The sequence below is a fragment of the Dermacentor andersoni genome, chromosome 9 (assembly GCF_023375885.2).
Source record: "Dermacentor andersoni chromosome 9, qqDerAnde1_hic_scaffold, whole genome shotgun sequence".
Classification (NCBI taxonomy): Eukaryota; Metazoa; Arthropoda; class Arachnida; order Ixodida; family Ixodidae; genus Dermacentor; species Dermacentor andersoni.
Genome location: NC_092822.1, coordinates 4,462,547 through 4,484,448, shown reverse-complemented (window position 1 = coordinate 4,484,448; position 21,902 = coordinate 4,462,547). Strand labels below are relative to the sequence as shown.

General features: G+C 45.0%; 1 protein-coding gene across 5 annotated transcripts in view; it reads left to right on the top strand.

The window, feature by feature from the left end:
• Positions 1–21,248, top strand: part of LOC126527429 (probable phytanoyl-CoA dioxygenase) — an 83,410-nt gene extending 62,162 nt beyond the window's left edge. For 4 of the 5 annotated variants that reach the window (XM_050175267.3, XM_055068423.2, XM_050175268.3 and 1 more), the window contains one exon: positions 14,561–21,248. In XM_050175267.3, coding sequence (XP_050031224.1) covers positions 14,561–14,614 — 54 coding nt within the window. In that variant the 3' untranslated portion in view covers positions 14,615–21,248. The remainder of the gene's footprint in view (positions 1–14,560) is intronic. The other variant, XR_008611599.2, reaches the window with a different exon arrangement.
• Positions 21,249–21,902: the final 654 nt, after the last annotated feature.

The window sequence follows — 21,902 nt, the reverse complement described above, 5'->3', positions numbered from 1 at the left end:
CAGTTCTTGCCTCCGGAACTGCGCTAGTCAGTTTCCCTTGGCAGTAGGTGGCCAACGATGCATAGGTGGTCAACGTGGAGACAGATAACGGTGACTGTATGAATGGCGGTCGCAATCGAAGGGTCTCAGCGGTGAGTCAGTGGCACCTTGGCAGCGTATGTTGTGGCGCGTAGGGAAACTGGTCGAAAGCGTCACGGTGCGAAGACATGTTACGACGACAAAAGCGCGCAATGTGACCAGCAATGTCACAGGCAAAGCAAATAGGCCTGTTGTCTGGCATGCGCCATGTGTCGGCTTGATGAAGAAGCTGGGGTGGCTGCCGTGGAACGGGAGCAGGGCTGTACAGCAGCGGCAGCATAGATGAGCGGCGGAGGTGTGACCCGCGTCGGGTAGTCGGCATAAGAGAGCGATGCCTTCGGAGGGGCGAATAGCGGCAGGTAGTCAGCATAGGAGAGCGGTGCCATCACAAGAGCTGGCGGGCGAACAGGGGTAAGTGCGTCAGATATTTGGGCACAGATGGATTGTTGCACGGCCGGAGGCAGTGTTGGGGCAGGCTCCTGGCTGTGAGGGAGCAGCGACAGCTGGCAGGCCACTTCCTCCCGAATGAAATCCTTGAGCTGAAGGACAAGAGCAGAAGGATCGGTATGGCCAGCGGCATCTGCAATGGCCGAGACTGAGTCAGCCTGTGGGACATTTTGGCGGGCGATTTTACGTTGGCTGCGCAATTCGTCGAAACTTTGACACAGGTTAAAGAGTACGGCGATGCTGGTTGGACTCTTGGCCAGCAGCATTTGAAATGTGTCGTCCTCAATACCCTTCAGAATATGGTTAATCTTCTCGTCTTTTGCCATCGTTGGATTAACACGGTTGCAGGGATCCAAGACATCCTCAATATAGCTTGGGAAAGTCTCGCCCAATTGCTGTGCTCGCTGGCGTAGGCGCTGTTCGGCGCATAGCTTGCAGACAGTGAGACGGCCAAACACTTCGGCGAAATGTGTCTTGAATGAGGACCAACTCGAAATGTCAGATTCGTGATTCTTAAACCATAAATTTGCAACGTCAGCAAGGTAAAATATGACGTTATTCAGTTTAGACTGATCGTCTCACTTTTTGTGAGCGCTTACACGTTTATAGGACAGCGAGTCTTCGACGTCATGGTTTCCGGTCCTACAAAAGATGGCCGGGTCGTCGCGCTGACGGAGAACACTGGCACAAGTCACAGGAGCAGCCATGGGTACAGTCGGTGCATAGGTCGCATCAGTCATGGTGACAGTGGGCAACGTACAATTGCGGAGCTCCAGGGTGACTTGAGGGATTCCAGCAATCTCCACCAAATGTAATGATGTTTAATTAAAGGTGAGGAGCAGGAAATAAAAGCAGCCTAGCAGCAACGAACAGCTCGAGCTCTCTTGCTAATCACAGCACGGGTCGTCGTCGTCATGTCCGAGCTGCTATAGGAAACACGAGGCGCATCTGCTTCATTAAAACTTTTCTTTTTCTTTGTTTACTGCTTTCACGCAGTGATTCTGGACCTCAGTGATTACACCAAATGGCTTAGTTGATCACTAGTTCCCAGTGGCTTTGGATGGTTTTCATGCGACTAAAGCATGGCACATATAAGGACACTGAGGAGGTTATACAGTGTTAGTCTCTTCTGCAGTGTATAATGTCCAGCCAGCATCGCATCCTGAGTGATCACCGCAGAAGCTATTTTCTCTGGAGTCCTCACTGCGACTTTCTTCAGTGCTCTCATCTGAAGACATTTGCGGGTCATCTGAAGGCAGAATGGATTCCTTCTTTGCACTAAGATCATCTTTGTGTTCACTAAACTCCTATAAGTTCTCTTCAAAAGAATATGTTGAGAAAACATTGTCATCCTCTCGGCACTTACCATTACTAATTTTCTGAATGCTCGTCCCCCCCCCCCTATTTTCAGCCATTATATGAAGTGCATAGTGCTCACTGCTCTCTGAGAACTGAGTGACATGGAGTTCATGTTAGGTGGAAATATGGGAGGCGCATTGTGACTGACGCTCATGCAAAATTTAATGTGCACGGATGGGTTAATTACAGCGTGGTACAAGCTTTATGCACTTATTTTCTAAATTTGAATTAAATAGGGTCCATGTTACACGAGTCATGTGTGGGCAACATCTTAAATTGAGTGGTTTAATTACAGGCAATTGAAGTGCATGAGAGTTTCCTCATCAGGCCTCGCCTGAAGGTTTGGTTATACACTGCGAGTTCTAAAAGACCATGGAGTGTGTTATCCTAAGAATTTTTCCAATTGGTTCATTATTAGAGGACGTACTAGAAATTTAAATGTGCCGTCTCCATGCTGCTAGTAGGCAAGCTTCACTGCTAACATACACAGTTTTCCCCCTTTTGCCTCGACTAGTGCCTGCCAGTGGCATTCTTTCTCTGCATTTTCCTTTACCGGAGCTGAGCAACTGTGTCACATTTATGTCACGAGCCCCACTTAATTTTTTTTTTTTTTCTTTTTTCGCTGTGCAGTGCACTACCTGTAGTGGTTCTGTGCGTTCTGCATTGGATAAATTACCGAAGTCATGTGCCATAATCAGTGACATTGCCACTAGTGCGGATGACATAGAAGTGTTTCCATATGTGACCTTGCTGGAAGCGGGGCTTCTTCAAAAGGAAGGGCACACACGGCTTTCGTTTGAAATCTCAGCTGTTTTCAGGCTGTGCAGGGGTTTGGTACTTTGTGGGCACGGCCACCAATGTGTAATCTACACAAGGCACTTGTCTAAAATCATGGGCACAGGTTTCAGAGAAAAAAAATTCAAGGGTATTCAAGTACTTTCAATGCCCCGTCAAAGCTTCAAGGATGTCAGACAGCCTCCTATGTAGCGATTATTTACTATAAGGGTTTTTAACACTATGGATAGCTTTATTGCACTAGAGACCCAAAAAGTTATTGGAAATGTCCAGCCTTGACCCCTAGCTAGGCTGAAGAAAGCAGCGTAAACGCGGGAGGTAAACCAGCACGGAAGTGCCGGTGATTCTCGCCCACTGTGGATCTTTCCACCTCTGCACCAGTCGTATGAAGTGGAACACACTTGTGCCAGCTTTAAATTTTTATACAGTAAAACCACTTCCAGCATTATTCAGGTACCAAAAGCAGAGGGGACAAACACTGAAACTTTCTAATTTGAAAGAAGTACAGTCGAACCCACTTGTAGCAATACCGGTTTTAGCAATACTCAGATGCAAGTTTGAGCAGCTCTGGCACCTTAAACTTTTTGTCTGTTCTATGGTAAAATAAACCGCATATTATAAAGTTCCCAAGCCGCATTATTGGCTATAACAATTACATCTGGCTGCTGGATGTCTGTGCTGAAAGGAGAAAGAAAGCAAAACCCCGAAAGAAAAATGCGGGAGATGCGTCAACTGTCTTGACAGTGCCAACATTGAAGGAGTGGAAGGGAGATGCGCGAGGGTGTGGCGAAGGCAGGCACACAGGTGGGTACAGTGCTTCACTTTTTTTTCTCCGCAAAGGATTTAACTTTCTTTTTTCCGGTTTTTGGCAAGTTCAACCAGCAGCCCGATTTCATTGTTATAACCAATAACGTGGCATGGGAGCATTGTAGTAAGCGGGTTATTTTACATGGAACACACAAGATATGTGCTGTTTTTTGCACGCACTAATATTTTTAAGTATAGCTTTTTCTCTAAAACAATTGAAACATGGAATTCGCTACCAGGAACCAACCGTTCTCTCCCATTAAATGAATTCTTGTCTGTACTCCCTCAACACTGCGCCTAAACTTTCTTTGTTGCCTATTGTATTTCCTTCTTGTATTGTATTATCCACTCCTGCTATAGCCCCAGCAGGGGCTGCAGCATGTGTAAATAAATAAATAAATAAAATGACTACAGTGGAACCCCGATTATACGGCTTTCTCGGGACTGAGAAAAATCGTCGTAAAATGTGGGCGTCGTAAAATCCTAACATAAATTATGCCTATAAAAATACTACTCACTTCACACAACGGATTTACGAGAAAATTCCATGTAAACTACTAACATACTCTGCAGGGCTTGGAAACCCAAATTACCAAAAAAGTTAATGCGATAAGAATTAATGCTGCAGTACAGGTACCAATCATGCTTTATTCAAATGAACCTTTATGGCACTCCACTGTCGCGATTCCTGCCAGCCAGCGCGAACTTTAAAAAGAAGTCGGTAAGTTTCTCTTGGACCGTGTTTGATCCGTGAACCAAAAGCTTTCGCTCAAGTTCGGCAACGTCCAAAAGGAGGTCTTCTGTGGCGTCGCGCTGAACAGATGAAGTTCCGGATGCAGTCTATGTGCCGTAGCACCTCGGCGAACGTGGTAGGCACAGGCACGGCATCTGTGGCGTCGTCATTGTCCTCGTCCGATGTCGCTGTGGTGTCGGCACTAGGCAAAGCCTCCTTGATGGCGTCATCCAGCGACACCTCGCCGCAGATCGCAATGTTGTCGTTGGCCTCCACGTACTCAGCGAAGGTCGTGGTGAGGTTTAAACCCTCGAAATCGTCGACGGCGAAGCCTGCATTGGCCTTGAGCGGCATCGAGGTTGTTGCGTCCCCAGCAGAGGGGGCAGTCTCTCACTTAAAGCCACAGAGCTTGAACGAGTTTGCGATTGTGACACTGCGTTCCATGAACTGGCAATAAAATGCATGGCGTCAAGCACAGTGATCTTTTTTTCCGACTCGCTGTGCTCCATAGCCACCAGCCGACGCTGCACTAACCGTTTCCGGTACCCTTGCTTGACACACTTGATGCCGGCATCCAGCAGCTGCAGTCGGCTTGTGCAGTTGGGCGAGGGAAAAACAACCTTTATGTTCCTCATGCTGGACATATCGGGTGGGTGGCATGGTGCGTTGTCCACAAAAAGCAATATTTTCCTCGCCTTAGCACCCATTTTGTTATCCAGCTGCTGCAAAAAAATTGCTGAAGAGCAAAGATGTCATCCACGCCTTTTTGTTGAAGTTGTAGCTGCACGGCAGTGTCTTCAAGTTCTTAAAGCACCATGGCTTTGCTAACTTTCCAACAACGAGCACGGGCAGTCTCTCGGAACCGTCCTTGTTAGCACAGAATAGTGCCGTCACCTGCTCTTTACTACGCTTGCCACCATGACAGCTATCACCCTTAAAATGCAAAGGTTTGTTGGGCTGAATATGGTAAAAAGTACTGCTCTCATCGGTGTTGAAAATGTCGCAGGGCTTGTATGCAGCAATAGTCTCCGGCAGTGACTCCATCCACTCGTTCACCGTCGAAACGTCCACGGAAGTGCTTTCTCCACAGGAGCGGCTGTACACAATCCTGTTTCGTATTTTAAAGCGATCCAACCACCCGTTCGATACCTGAAAGTCGTCGATGCCCAGATGCAGTGCCACAAGGTCCGCCTTTTCTTTTAGAATGGCGCCGTCAACGTTGATCGCAGAGCTCCGTGCTTGATGCAGCCACTTGAGAACTTTTTCTAACTTCTCATGCTGTCCTTCTTTTGCTGCTTTCCGCTTGAGCCCGAACTTGTTGGCATTGAGCAATATCACCGGTTTGTTTGCCAGGATCGTCTTCAGCGAAGATTCGGGTATCTTAATGTCCCGGGCAATGCTGGCTTTTATGGCTCCATGCCGCTTTTCCGCTTCCTCGATAATATTCAGCTTATCGCCGAGCGACAGAACTGTCCGCTTTCGGGACATCATGTGTCGCGTTGCTCCACACAACTTAAAACCTCCACTGAACGCTGGTCGCTAAGATTACGACGAACATGTGCGATAAACCTAAGCCTCTCCACGCTACCTTGTCGGCGATCTGCTGCTGGGAAACTGGAAAAAGAGGAACTCTTCTCCAATGCGACAAGAGGCGATGCTGCCGAGAAGAGAGGAAAAAAGTGATTGCGGAGAAGAAAAGGCGCTATTTCAGCACAGCGGGTGTCACGGGCAGCTGCTGGTGGAGGGGAGAGAAACACCTCCCCAACGCGACGAGAGGCGACGCCACCGAGAAGAGAGGGAGAAAGTGATTTTGGAGAAGAAAAGGTGCTATTTCAGCACAGCGGATGTCGCAGGCGGCTGCTGATGGGGGGAGAGAAACACTTCCCTAACGCAATGAGAGGCGATGCCACTGAGAAGAGAGGGAGAAAGTGATTGTGGAGAAGAAAAGGCGCTATTTCAGCACAACGGGTGTCGCGGGCGGCTGCTGGTGGGGGTAGAGAGAGAAACACTTCCCCAACGCAACGAGAGGTGATGCCACTGAGAGGGAGAAAGTGAATGTGGAAAAGAAAAGGCACTATTTTTGCACAGCGAGCGTTGAGGGTGGCTGCTGGGGGAGAGAGAAGCAAACGATGAGACGATGCAGGGAAGAAAGCTGCGCTGGAGCGAACCGGTCGAGCGGTGTGGAGCGCTCCGCATGCGGAGAGATGGAGCGAGGAAAGAGACCCGCGACACTTTCCTATCGTCTGCCTTCCGTCCCGCGCTTCGCGAGTGTCGTCGTATAACGCTGGCTAGGCACGAAATTGCGTCGGATAACCGGGGTTTTTAATGCATTGCTTCTATGGGGACTTCGCCGGGACTATGCTAATCCGTTGTAAAACCTGGATCGTCGCAAAACCGGGGGACGTATACCACGGCTCCACTATATTGTGATAAATTGGCTAGACGGTGCCATTGTTTCTAGAATGGGAAATTTGACGGCTCCACATCGATTCACCATACAAAGCAGGCTACGTAATCGATCTTGGACTGTATTACTTGCAAAATTTAAGATTTTATGAGGGAAGAAATTATTTATGGATTTTTGAGGGCCTTGAAAACATACTTTTCAATTTCAAGGGAACTTGAAGGCGTGTGCACACCCTGTGCAATGCTCATGCCTTGTACTGGTGCTCCTTAATAAGAGGAAGCTTTACCAAGCCCGTGACATTCCCATAGGGCCAATGGGGCCGATTTTCGCAGGCGACGCTAGTGCTGCCTGGATTCTAACGGTAGTTGCGCTGATACCAGAAAAATGTTTACTTACTAATAATAGATAATGTTTTGAATATTATTCCCTTACAATCTAAATTTAAAAATGACAGGCGACGTCGGAATAATTTTTAGTTGCTTAGAAAGTTACATGCGTATCGAAAGCGCAATGACGCTTGTGAGGAATACTGCACAGCACACGACCGACACCAGCGTTGTCGTCTTCTGCTATTGCTTTTGCGCTGCCCGCTTGCTCTGGCCAGGTATATCCCACTATATATATATATTCTTATTTACCTTTGATATATACTCACTTATATATATTCGTATTTACCTTTGAATGTTGCCCCGCAGGGGCGTCTGCGTCAGCAGGCATTTGGTGTGTTGCGACACTACGTACCCGAGCACACGAGGGTTGGACCCTCCCGCGTGTAGCCGTGCGCGGCTTAGCTGTGTCTGGGGAAAAGGGGATCCTGGGGGTTGAGCCAATGCTGGGTGTTTGGACCTTTAAGGCCTCCCGGCGGAGGCCACACACCTCTTCGGCTTCGGCTTCACATAGACGGCACCTCCAGACTGACCCACTTGGAGGAAATCGGCAGTCGCCTTTTCCTGTCCTCCTCTCCAATCTTAGTCTTTCTCTCCCACTTTCCCATCTTTCCTGTCTTCTCTTCACTTCATATTACTTCTGTATTTCCTGGCGGCAAGGGTTAACCGTGTGTGATATATTCAACCTTGGGTATATACATTAGGTTATAGTGGCGCTGTATAGCTGGCGTCTGCAGGTTTCTTGGAACCTGTAGCGTCCCCTTGTTGGGCTCCTTGGTGGGTGGCTACCACTCCTACCGAATTTTCAAACCATCTAATGGCAGAAGCGTTCCCGCGACTTTCAGATCGGCCTCTGAAAGGAGGTCGCACCCAAGCAACTTTCCAGTTCTTTTTAAAACCAAGCGAAGACACATTTCCGAAATACCATGTTCTTCATAGTGAAGGCAACACCACCGTTAGAAAACTGTCACCATTCATAGTATCGAAATGCCTAGCAAACACAATTGGATCGGGTTACAAGGCTTCAAAGATGGCTAGCGGAGACCTCCTTCTTGAACTGACCAAGAAAGGTCAACTAGAAAAGCTTGCCGAACTCACCAATATCGGTGACATCAAAGTTACAATCACTCCACACCGCTCACTCAACACTAGCAGGGGAGTTATGTCTGAAGAAGACTTCTTGAACCTCAGCGACGAAGAGCTCCGCGAAGGATTTCAGGAGCAAAATGTAATTAAGGTTCAGAGAATCACACTACGACGAAATGACCAACAGATCCCGACAAAACATGTGATTTTGACATTTGGTAGTAGCACTGTCCCTAGTTCACTCGACGCAGGATATCTGAAAATCAACGTCAGACCGTACATACCCAACCCAAGGCGGTGTTTCAAGTGCCAGAGGTTTGGGCATGCATCTCAATCATGCAGAGGAAAGGAAACATGCGCGAAGTGTAGTGCCAACGACCATCCATCTGACAACTGCAATGCTCCCGCACAATGTGTCAATTGTAAGGGCGATCATCCTGCTTACTCGCGGAGCTGCCCTTGCTGGAAACGAGAAAAAGAAATAATTGCAATCACAGTAAAGGAAAAGATCTCATTCTACGAAGCGAGGAAAAGGCTAGGGCACTTACCTCAAGCAAGCTATGCCAGTGTGACGTGGCAGGGGGTAGCGTCGCACCAGCCTCAGGAATCTACAGGGTCCACGTCCGGTACCCCTGTAGAAACCCCAACCGCCCCCTTGGTGGCTGCAGCCAGTGCTGCTCCATCAGCAACGAAGACGGCCCTGCAGACCACAGTGCCGCAGGGCCTGAAGTCGAACCGTACCCCACGGCCCGAGACGTGCGTCTCGGCGCCTGGCTCTCAATCGTCCAGCGCCTCGGAAAAGGCGATGGAGGTTGATCCGAAAACCCCGGCGTCATTGACGCCGAAAGACCACCGTTCCTTGGAGCGCTTACAGAAGGATAAGCATATTATACCTTCGCTGAGAAAAGGAAAGGTAACCTGAACGGTTACCGCCTTTCATAAAAGTAATCAGCTTTTAAATACATGTCACCTACAACCTGTAAGCTCACACACACAAGTAACTTTTTTTCCAATCCCAATAACCTGGCTTTCATCATTCATTGGAATTGCAGAGGCCTAATTCACAATCTAGGTGACATCAAAGACATTATAAATAAGTTATCACCAGTGGCATTCTGCCTTCAAGAAACAAACCTAGGACCAAAGCATACAAATTTTCTTAAAGGCTTTACAGTCATAAGAAAGGACCGCGAACACTCCAGTCGTCTATCAGGAGGTGTCGCTATTGTCGTTCAAGGCGGCATCCCTACACGGAACGTTTCACTAAATACTGCATTTGAGGCAGTAGCTGTCACCGTTTTAACTTTTAAGACTGTCACCATCTGTTCGTTGTACATCCCTCCCCATACCCATTTCACAACTCGAGACATGGAAAATTTAATTAGCCATCTGCGAAACCTTTTGTTTTAGTTGGAGATTTTAATGCTCATTGCACTCTTTGGGGCAGCGATAAGAATGACCAAAGAGGACAACTCATCGAAGATTTTATTTTAACAAACAACATCTGTCTTTTAAATTCAGGTGCGCCAACTCATTTTTCACCGAGTTCACGTACTTTTAGCTGCATTGATTTAGCATTTTGCTCTCCGGATATCTTGAGCGATATTAAATGGGACGTACTGGAGAATCCATATGGCAGTGATCATTTACCTGCTTTAATCCACCTTACATCAACACTACCCATTCTATCCCACAAACCACGCCACTGGAAGTTGCAAATGGCAGACTGGGCTGTTTTTACAGAAAGCGCCAGGCTGGAGGAACTTATTCTAACGGACCTAAGTATTGAGGAAATTAATGAAAAGTTTACCAATTGCATTATTTCTGCAGTCGAAAAGGCCATTCCGCAATCTTCTGGCATTGTTTGGAAAAAGCTTAATCCTTGGTGGACGCATGAATGCACCGTGGCAAAAAAGCAGCAAAATAAGGCCTGGGGAATCTTACGCAGGTACCCAACATATAACAACCTTCTAAATTTCAAACAAGCCAAAGCGCAAGCTCGATATATCCGGAGACAGGCATAAAAATTTTCCTGGCAAAAATATGTATCTACAATTAATAGCACCATCACATCCAAAAGGATGTGGGAACAGGTCAGGAAGTTTAAGGGGGACTACTCATCATACACGATACCCATACTTACACCTTCAGGTACTCAAACAACACTACAAGAACAAGCGAATATACTTGGGGAGCATTTCTACAACGTCTCCAGCTCGGCTAACTATTCAAATACGTTCCTAAAATACAAACTGTCGGCAGGAAAGGAGAAACTACCAATTGCTAGCATGTCAAGCGATGAATACAACACTCCATTCACGGTACAAGAACTTAACAGGGTTCTCTGTGCTGGCAAGAAAACTGCAGTAGGTGCTGACCGAATCCATTATTCCATGCTCGCACACCTATCCCAAGCATCCGTAGAGGCTCCCCTTAAATTATTTAACGAAGTATTTGAATCCGGAAACATGCCAAAAAGCTGGAAAAACGCAATTGTTGTGCCTTTTTTAAAAACAGGTAAATCTCGCACATCCCCAAGCAGCTTTCGACCCATTTCCCTGACAAGCTGTTTGGCGAAATCATATGAAAGTATCGTAAATGCCAGGTTAACTTCCACGCTTCATATACGGAACTACATTGATTCTCATCAGTGCGGCTATAAAAAAGGGTGTTCAACGACAGACCACCTCGTCCAACTTGAACACGAAATACGTGAGGCATTCGTACGCAAACAGCACTGCCTGGCAGTGTTCTTCGATTTAGAAAAAGCGTATGACACCACGTGTAGATTCGGGATCTTACGTGACCTCACTGCGGTAGGAATCCGCGGCAAAATGCTAAACTGTCTCGCTGATTTTATGTCCAACAGAACATTCCAAATCTGTCTAGGCAATGTGCTCTCGCGCACATTTATCCAGGAAAACGGCGTGCCACAAGGTTGCGTACTAAGCACAACACTCTTTATAGTAAAAATGAACCCTGTTAACAAAGTCATTCCCCCCTCAGTTATGCACTCCATATACGTCGATGATCTGCAAATAGCGTGCCGCGCCTCAAACTTACGAACATGTGAAAGGCAGCTCCAGATAACAATTAATAAACTAATGGAGTGGGCTGAGAGAAATGGCTTTCGCTTCTCTACTCAAAAAACTGTAACAGTGCTATTCTCGCAAAAACGAGGGTTGTACTTAGACCAGTATTTAAAATTGAATGACCTTGCGCTGCACGTAAAACAAGAATATAAATTCTTGGGAGTAACCTTTGACAAAAAACTAAACTTCCTATCCCACATTAAAACACTAAAGATTAAGGCAAATAAAGCATTGAATATCCTCAAAGTTTTATCTCATAAGCACTGGGGTTCCGACTGAACCTGTCTTTTACGTATTTACCGGTCTCTTGTGCGTAGCCTTTTAGACTACGGTTCCGTGGTTTACGGCTCAGCCAGACAGTCCTATATCCAACGACTTGATCCAGTACATAACCTTGGATTGCGACTGGCAAGTGGTGCCTACAGAACGTCACCTATTCAAAGTTTATATGTTGAATGTAACGAACCCATATTACAGCAGCGCAGAGCATTACTCACATTCTCTTACGTACTCAGAATTCAGTCATCACCGCAACACACATGCTACAACATCGTCACACAGTGCAACTCACGCTTACACTACACAATTTAACCAAACATCATTAGGCCACTTGTACTGCGGTATGAGCAATACTGTCGGGATTATGATATTCCCCATGAAGTCCTCCAGGTTGCCAAGAAACCACAACGGTTGGCCCCATGGTACAATTTCACACAGTTGTGCGACTGGACATTAACCCATTTAAAGAAAAACACTCCACACGAACACATTATACAAGAATTCCATGCTCTTCAGGACTAATATCAAAATCACATTCAATTCTACAATGATGGGTCCGAAACAAAAGAACACGTGGGTGTAGGGGCCGTAACAGAAAATTGGGAAAGAAGTATTCGTCTACCGAAACATGCCTATGTTTTCACTGCTGAAGTTTACGCTGTATGGGTTGTAGTTAAAAAGATTATCACTGGCAAGCACAAAAACACAGTCATATACACTGATTCCGTAAGTACACTGAAGGCTCTAAACCTAAAATCTGAGTGTGAACCCCTGTTAGGGGACATACTAAACATGGTCGCGCTTAACAAATATGGGAGGTCAATCCGCTTCTGCTGGGTACCAAGTCATGTTGGGATACCGGGTAACGAAGCAGCCGATAGATGTGCATCGATGGCAGCGAACAAAGAGATAACAAACACAACACTTCCATACAAAGATAGCATCCGCGCGATTAGAAAAGCCTTAACGGCGAAATGGCAACGCGAATGGGACCGTTGTGCTGACAACAAACTACATCTCACGAAACCCATAGTTGGCGAGTGGAAGTCATGCTATCATCAGGAGCGGTTCATCGAAGTAGTTTTATGCCGACTACGCATTGGGCACACACACCTCACACACAATTACTTACAACAGTTACGCACATATTACTCACATGTGCGCAGACTGAAACACACAGACGAACACTTTTGCACAAATTATATCTACACATACCTTTACACCCTGCTCTAATTTTAGGAGATGATCCGCTAGTCCCATTATGTGACGTTCGTAAATTTCTAGACGACACTGGATTTTTACATAAAATATATATTATTAACAAAGCCTTTTCCTTCATTAACTGGATTTAAAACACCTCGTGTTTGGCGCAGCATAGCCTTAGCCGCTTTTGCGCCATTAAACTAACTAACTAACTTTGAATGTTGGCACTGCTTCATAGGCCGAGAGAAATCACGGTGCTAATCATACGAACTTGCTCCCAATAAACAGCTTTATTATAACATCATCGATGTTTATATGAAATAAACAGCACATGAATAGCGCTTCAAAGATATACTGGTGCGTAACATGCATAGTTGTTTATGTGCAAAAAGATACTACGTTCAGTCTCGCTGCACATTTCTGGTGAACATAAGCTGTCCGCCGCTGAATGAAGAAACACATCTGACCACATAATGCCGTCACACGCTGGTATGTTGATAAAGTTCTTCCACTTTTGTAGCTGAAGATGTCACGTCACTTCGTTCACAATATTCATAAACTGCAACTTGATTTGAGCCAGTGCTTCCTGTTTGAGCAGAAACACGCAGCTTTCACAAGGGCGAATTCTGTCACGACTGTTCGACTTCTGGTTCATAATGCCTCCTCTCTCACAGTTAACGGTTCGAGAAGTCGCGTTATAAAAATTTTAAGCGTTTAAGCTGAATTTGCTTCGAAAAATTTATCATTTCAGCTAGAAATGTTTTTCTGTACGTGCGGGTTTGATGTGTTGCAAATAAAGTTTGCATAATAAAGGCTTAGCTGGCGTTTCGATTACCGCTGCCGGCGGTGCGCTGTCGTCGTTTCTATGGTGGCGCCACCCCAAGGCTTGGACGCAAAACACGCAACATGCCACAGGCTTGGCTTTACCTCGGGAGTTCCTATCTGTATATGCATAGAAACAGTTGCACTGAATTTGATGAGATTTGTTGCACGAAGAAAAAAGTCAAATTTAGTGACTGTAGGAAACAAATGTTTTAGACCATAAATTTAAAAAAAGATAGAGGTTAAAAAAAAGCTCAAGTACCACGTTTTACACGTCATAATAAATATTGATATCACAATTCTAGAAACTACACATTTTAAGACGTCTAAAGTAGACAAAATTGACATGCCACTTTATAACACACCATCGATTTGCACGTAGGGCTTCGTAGCTATTGTAACAATTTTATGTCAACTGTAACTTAATACGTCACATTTCTTAGCTTTAGGTGCTCTAATAGATGCAGTTTACAAAACTGTGGTAACCTTTTTTGGTGTAGAGTCATGAATTTGTAAACGTGCTTAAATATTTTTAAAACTTGCCAACGTTCAGCAAGTTTCATAAAATATGAGACCCTAAATCAACATTCTCTTTCGTGCAGTTGTCGAAATGTAACTTTTTCTCTCAAATGCAACAGATTTCACTCGGGAAGTTGTAGCAGTTGTCTCATGGGAGCATCTCTGCGTTTTACATGTGTTAGAGCAAAAATATTGTAGTTGGCACCGAGCTAAAGCTTCCTCTTAATGTGGCTGCTTAAAAGAAACATCTTTGCTGGAAATCGAGCTGCAATTCCACAGGGATGTACAAGTGTGCTGTTTATTCTCTTCACTTGCGTGATGTGCTGAAGGTGACATAGCTCTTGCTGCTCTTCTGTATCATAAGAACTTCAATGAAAACTGCAGTGGGTGATACATATAGTACACACTTATATTCATTGCTGTGCTTATGTATATTACTGTCGTTCGTTGCCAGTTTGCTCGTTTAAACAGTTGTTTGAACCTTTTGAGAGTTCCACAATTTCACATAAATGCAGGAGTCTGAAAGCCTATTTTGTCTTTTTTTCAGGATGTGTGGAAGTTGAGGGCCCGCCATGTTCGAGGCCAGCAGGGGAACCTATAAGTTTCACATGGTGCTGTGGTGGCGGTACATATAGTGCTCAAGGAGTCAAGAAGAACCACTTGGTCATAACCAGAGAGCTTAACACCGGCAATGTACAGCTCTGTTTTTGGGCCTTCTTACCATGTAAGATGAAATGGGGTTGGATGGGATCGTTTTCATTTCTTGTCTTTCTCACTGTGAATTTGCAGGAGCACTGTCACAAGATTTCTAAGCTCATGCTGATCAGCTTGGCACTACTCGTGAATATATTTGACGAAGTACTAATGGTGAAGAGACATGTAGATATTAAAGACCATCTACCTTCAGGGTGCAGTACCTCATGATATAGACTTCAAAGTGGCACTAAGGCATCTTGTGATGTGGATACAACCATGGAGGCAGAGGACAGAATGCGAGCCTCATTCGAAACAAACACTTGTGCCTCTGCTGTTTCTCCTTTGCCCCTTATTTTTCTTAGAAATGAGAAGCATTGGCTGTGCACGAAAATAAGCTTGTAATCGCGGTTCTTGCCATTTGGTGGCGCAGTGTGGATTCTTCCTGTGCACAAGTGCAGTTTACAGTACTACCACCACATCACAACTGGCTGTGGCTACCAGAAACACTAATGCCACTGTCGGGCGCTTTCAATATTCAAACAGAAATGAGCTGCAATAGAAGAGCATGTAATTATTTGTCACACTGAAAAATGAAGAGGCACCATACCTTGGTGGTTGTGTCAATACGTAGCTATTGCAGCAAAAGAGAACTACGTACTATCTGTGCCCGTACTCCTTGAAAAGGGCCTTGCAACAGCTTTATAGGAAGGAGTGCTATTTGTTATCGATGTGCATCACCTTGTTAACTGCCAAAAGCTTTTGAATGTGCCTCGTATGGCTACCATTGCTCATTAGCTATCATATGCTGTCCCTGCATGGCGTCCCTACCAACGTTACTAGACTAGCTTCAGTTGTAAAACTCCCCGCCCGCGCGCTTACAGCCGCTGTCGCCACTTCTGTGACAGCCGCCAGAGGGCAACGCTGTTCCATCGGGCTCCACTGCAGACGCCTCGTCACAGCCTTGAGCTCGTGCGGACGGGCAGTTTGTGCGTGTTTCACGCTCGCTGGTGTCCTTCCTTGTCTGAATTAGTGATACCACGAGAAAGCGGTATCCACCTACAGCAATAAGATTTATCGCGCCAGTTCGTTAATACTGAAAGAAGGGTAAACTGCATGAAATGAAGAAACGCATACAGCGAAGCGCAGAAGCTGCATTTCTAAATTATACGAGGAAAATGCCAGCAAACTTGAGAGTAGAAAAAAATCAAGAGGCAGACATATTCTACTCTCAAGTTTGCTGGCATTTTCCTAGTATAACCATGTACCAACTAGCCCAACAAGCCACTCTCATGAGCGTTTCTAAATGTCGTGTGTTTCTTCATGTCGTCTTAACGTTTCGCGCAGTTTAGGCTCACAAGCCATAATATCTGGCCAAAGTGCGTGATTGTAGGATGATCTTCATCCCCACCGAAGCTTCTCACCAAGCCAAAGAAGCGCTACAAAAAGCAAGATGAGGTCGGTCTTTCTACACACAAGCCACACAAAGAAAAGAAAAAAAAAGGAAGTCGGATTTTTCATTCCATGAAGATGCTTAATCAGCAAAACTGAAACGTGCGGCCCCTGTGTTTATCACTTGGTTTTAATCCCGAGGGTTCATTAAAGTATTTCTCAGTTATGAGGTTACACACAATCGGCTGCGGCGGAGAGAACGAGTCCGCAGTTGTCGCTTGCGTTCGATGTCTCGAGTTTGCTCGGCGGCTGGTTAGCAGCCTTCGCCTGCGATTTGCTGCTTGTGATTCTTCGAAATTAAATTTCTTCAAAATTAAATCTTTCCGTTACGTAAGACAATGAGTGGCTCATACCCCCGTAAACGGGGCCTCCCCATTACGACGACAGAAGTGAAGTGAAATTCTACGCTGGAAAGATGAACACCACGCAGCCAGCTGTGGAAGACGACGAGGAACGCGGGAGCAGTGGCATGAGCGCGTGCCGTTGATTTCGCAGAGTGTTCCCGGTCGGCACGAGGAATCTCTCTGTTTCACGCCGAGCGAAGCGTCGCATTGCTGGGAGCACAGAAAAAGTGGTGCGCCGAACTGTCGACATCGTTCCGATAGCGGCCTATGTAGTCAGGTACGCAGCACGTCGGCATCGTCTGCTGATATTCTTAAGAAACTCGGCGAAGGCTACAGTTCCACGGATGACATGCTTGCTGAAATTTGCCGTTCACAACGAACCACAGAATACACCAACGCTGCACCGCGTACTTAGTCCGGCCCGCCCGCGTACCCAGCCAGTGAGGAAGTGAAGCCGGGCGCGACTGTAGCGCCACGAAGGCGCGGGTGGGTGGCGGTTCCACGCAATGGCGCCGAGTTTTAAAACTGAAGCTAGTCTAGTAACGTTGGTCCCTACTGCGTTAAAAACTGTGCCAATGTGCCAGTGCTGTGGCGAACTGGATTAGGGCAGTGTGTCGTTCGATGTTGCAACAATGGCGTGGGGTGCTGGAGCAAATTGACCTACTGCAGCACTGTCTGTCTTTTTTCTTAGAATATTTTTCTTTACAAACCAGGCAAGTAACAGTGCAAAGTCCTTCATTGAAAGATCCCAAACATAAAATAGGATTTTGCTACAAAAGTTTAGCAAGAACAAAGCAGTAATAAGTTTGAAATCTTTCTAAAAAAATTTTTTGAAGGAAAAACGCTGGTGAGATGCAGGTGCAACACAGGCCTTCTAGGGTGAACAGTTGCAGTTCTCGCAGAGGCCTATGTTTATCGCGCAGACCTCGCTGCAGCTTGTGTTGCCACACTTGTGCATTTTGGTATAAGCATAACAGGCACAACTGTTGGCAAAAGCTACTTTTGTTTACTTTTTATTCGTCACATTCCCTCCCAAATGGCCAGTGCAAGTTCATACTTCTGTAGTCGGGGCCCTCTCTGCTGTGTTCCTGCCCTCTGGAGTGCTTTTGCAGAGGGAAATGCCTACACAACAGTGATAGCATTTGTCCTAGCTGATCATTATTTTTTTCTTCAGCGAAACCGCTACGCTGGCTGATGCAGGGGAAAGTATACTCATGGAGCCCATCTGGCACAATCCAGGTGTTATTTTTGGGCTGCCTCATCCTTGTGTATTTCTGCATATATGCATATGAACAGAATGAACATGTTGAGCATGTGCTTGCCCTGCTGCAGTCAAAAGAACATTACACAGACAATCAGGGACACAGATCTATAATTGGAAATGTCTAAGCGTAGTTGTAGCCTGATTTCCTGTAATTTTTTTTTCTTTAATGCATCTTAAATATTGCTTTATTTTATGCAAACTATGGTTGAATTCTGGTTTGACTGTGTTTTAGTTTATGAATGCAGACCACAATGTATATTTTGGGGACTAGGCACACCGGCTACTCGCAACACCCATTTGGTGACGTGATCACGAAAATTACCAATATTCTGCCGTCATTTTGCATTGTGGACAACATACTGCCCATTCCAGCATAGCATACCAATGCAGAGAAATGCCTGCATTGCTCCACTCTTCTTCATGCTAAGCTTTGGTGCTGGCATGGCCTTCAAGGTAGGCACATTATGCCTCCTGATCTTGTAGCCCGTAGTGTGGGCACAGTGTTCTTCTCAGCCACTGGATGGTGCAAAAGCCTCATAATAGCTTCATAGTAAAATATTTAGCGCGCACAATTGACAAGGACACAGTGAAGGGGGACTGTTCTCCCATCTAAAAGAACATGAACATTCCTCGGTAAAGAAAACCATTCGCACTTGTCGAACCACTGTAATATATGTCATTGTGATCCGGTATTTTTTAACACTGACATTTTCTTTTCAGATAAAAACAAACTAACACGGGAAATCACAGAAGCATTCCATATCAAAAAGTGCGCTGAAAAGTGCATAAGCCAACCATCGGTTGCAATCACTGAAAAAGAATTTGCTTTTTTAAATACTGGATGACCCTTCTTAATCTGTTTTTAATCTGTTTCTGTTTTACTGACCACTCTTGTTGCGCATGCTCAGCACTGATAGCTGGGGTATATATATATATGTTCTGTATCTTTCCGAAAATAAAATAGTTGTGAGTAAGCGCTCGTGTGTCCCCCTTCACTGTGTCCTTGTCAATTGTGCGCACTAAATATTTTACTATGAATTCGTGCCAACTCGCCCAACTATCAGTTCTGCTGCAGTTCCTTATAATAGCCTTGCGAGATTTTCCTTCGCTTGTATTTTTTTTTTTTTTTTTGCCTGCTAGAGGCACGGTTTTCTCATGAAACCTAAAGGAGTCCAGCCAGTAGCTGTTGCACTCATTGGCATGTCACAGTAATCATGAAAAGTAGCGGGAATATTAAGAGGTTGAAGTAAATCAGCGATGGTCCTTCGAGGGAAATGGTATGTTCCCTGTAGCATGTACTGGAATAAGATTTGGCTTATGTTCATGAGAGCATTGTCTAGTGACTAGGAAGCTGTGTTTTCTATATTCAAAAAGCCTTTAAAGGCCCTTTTAGTACTGGGGGATGTTTAAGTAATAGTTAGCATTCCGGCTGCATTCAGTAGCATATTCACTGCACTTCTTTGCCTGAAACTTGAAGGACATCTTTGGGACCTACTTAAATATGATGCTGTGGGAACAACCCAAGATTTCGTGAAGAGCTATCACTGACGTGTTTGCAAGGTTGACTTTTGTTTCTAAACGTTATGCAGTGTGCTGTACAAGTGCCCAGAATGTTTCAACATTCATCATCTTTGTTCCTGGAAGATTAACACAGGAGTTTATACCAGTGTCACGTGGTCACTTTCAATTGCGTATGAGCGCGACCCGAATAGAATTTCTTTTATCGCAATAGACAGTGATCGCAGCTACACGGTCCAACGATCCAGATAGAGTTTGGGTGAGCTCAAGCAAACCAGCTGCTATTAGTGGGTCCAAAGCATTTATCAAATTTGTCTAATATGCTGTAATATTTGTAATATGAAAATTTTTCTATAACAATTATTTTGTTCATCATTGTGGGTAAAGCTAATTATCCCCTGCTGATTGTTTGCAACCCTCAAAACTACAGGGCCATTAGCCTGTGATTGCGATCAAGAGGCTCGATTGTAATGCTCAAATTGTGATTATCTGGATCTGGATCAAGCAAGATCCCATGATTAAAAGTGGCCATGTACAGCACTCGATCCAGATTGGATCTTATCGCAGTCGCAAGTCACTGTGTGACACCGGTATTGGGCATGATGAGAAAGTTTTGTTCGAGTATTTTTCTTTGTTACTGATGGCCCTATGCTACTGCACATGTACATTTTCAACATACAATATATATTTTAAATGAATGTCCACACTCTCTAAACCTTAAAAAGGAGTACAGTTGAACCTAGATATATCTAATCTGAAAGGGATCACAAAAAAGTTCGATATATAGGTAATTTGACATATAAAGATATTATACAAACATTTTCAAGGGGATTTTACAGCTGTTTGTTCTACACAATAATTCGTTGTGTGTTCGATATATACGGGTTCGACTGTATTAACCAAGAACTAGAGTGCCCTAAATAATTTACTACAACGCTTGCTTCTACGAACTCAGAAAGTGGATGGATCATGATGTCGTGATCGCTCCTTTCATATGATTGCTGCAGACGCCACTCGCTAGTGCAGTCTGAAGATAGGTGTGCGGCACTTCTATTTTTTTATGAGCAACACTATCGTACCTAGCCTTATTGCTACATGTCAGAAAATTTCGCTCTTTGTTGTGATAATGTTGATGATGCTAGGTCTAGTATTGCGAGTCTACTTTAATATTGGCTTAAAATGTCCAAGTGTTTCTCAGCTGCTGCCTAAGGCAGATGAATTCGCTCAATCTTAGCCTTGTTATAGCCTTATTTCTGGTGTATATTTGTGCTAACATAGCAGGAATGCTGGAACACACTTCAATGTGCACGTGAAGTTTCTGCAGGTGTTGATGCTAGCAGATGAAGCTAGCTATTGTCACCATTGCATGTAAGTGAACTTGCATCATGCCTTTACAGCTATGGCATCTTGCAGGTTCAGTTTTACGTTGCCTAGCCTACATTCCTGTGGGGTAAGAATGCCTTCTGGTGCAAATCATAATTAACCTGTAGCACTCTACTTAGGCATTCCTTGTAGTTTAGGGCTAGAATATAGAAATTAACCAATCACTTGGAGAGAAGTTGGTGATTCAATGCGATTGTAAAGCACATGCTGGACAACCAAAAGTTACATTTGTCCTTGCTGTGCATCGCTCTTACAATGGCCTACAGCATGTGTGTATCTCATTCAGAAGTTTGCAGTAGTTCTTAACGATGTTCTTTTTCATATTCTGCATCATATTTAGTTGCTTTTACAGAATAAAATGACGCAATGATATTGCCGAGTAGCCCAAGATATGCAGTTGAGAAACAATTTCGTGCGAAGTGTGAAATTTGGCTGATTTTTAACCAAGGGCATCCAGCAAAGTGCACTTCATGACAACGCAAAAACCTCACAAAGCAAGATGCCTTTATATAATGTTGCGTGCCCGTGAGAAATGTACACATTACCAATTTGAAGAGCAATAAAGGTGTTTTATTTCTATGCATTAGTTGTGGTTCCAGACTGTCTACAGTGCCCATGCTCAGTGGTGAATCTGAAAAAAAAAAAAAAAAAGAGCAGTACTTTAGTGCTATGCAGGGTGTGCTAGGTATTTTCCCTGGACTGCCATAATCGTTCTCGTTCTATCTGTGCTACTTCATTGACCCTTCCATCAGCTATCTAGCACATTTGTTCCAGGGCTTTCAGCCTGACAGAGATGAAACTGCATGCACTTCTAATTGCCTCGCATGCCAGACACGGCAACTTGGGGATTGCCATGCAGCAAAATTCTTTATTTTTGGGGTGAGTTGTGAAAACAGCTTGCGGCTTCTAACAGGCAACTGTGACAGACAAAAGTGTTTCCAGTAGCCTCGTGTCATTCAGGCGGAGGCTATCATTAGTGAGAAGCCCAAGATTGCCATTACCAAGCTGCTCTTGGTTGCGCCGTCAACATGCAGGCTTTATGTGCACAAGGTCATTCGGCACTACAGCTGTGTAATGGATTTTTCTGCCGCAGCGCCTGCATAATTCAAGAGTGGCTGGCTATGACATTACCTTTAACTGGGTCTTAGAATATAGTGGTAAGAGAAAAATTGTAAAAAAATTTCGATCGAGTATATTTAGTTTTGCCCTATTTATGGATACTCCACTCGCCCAGT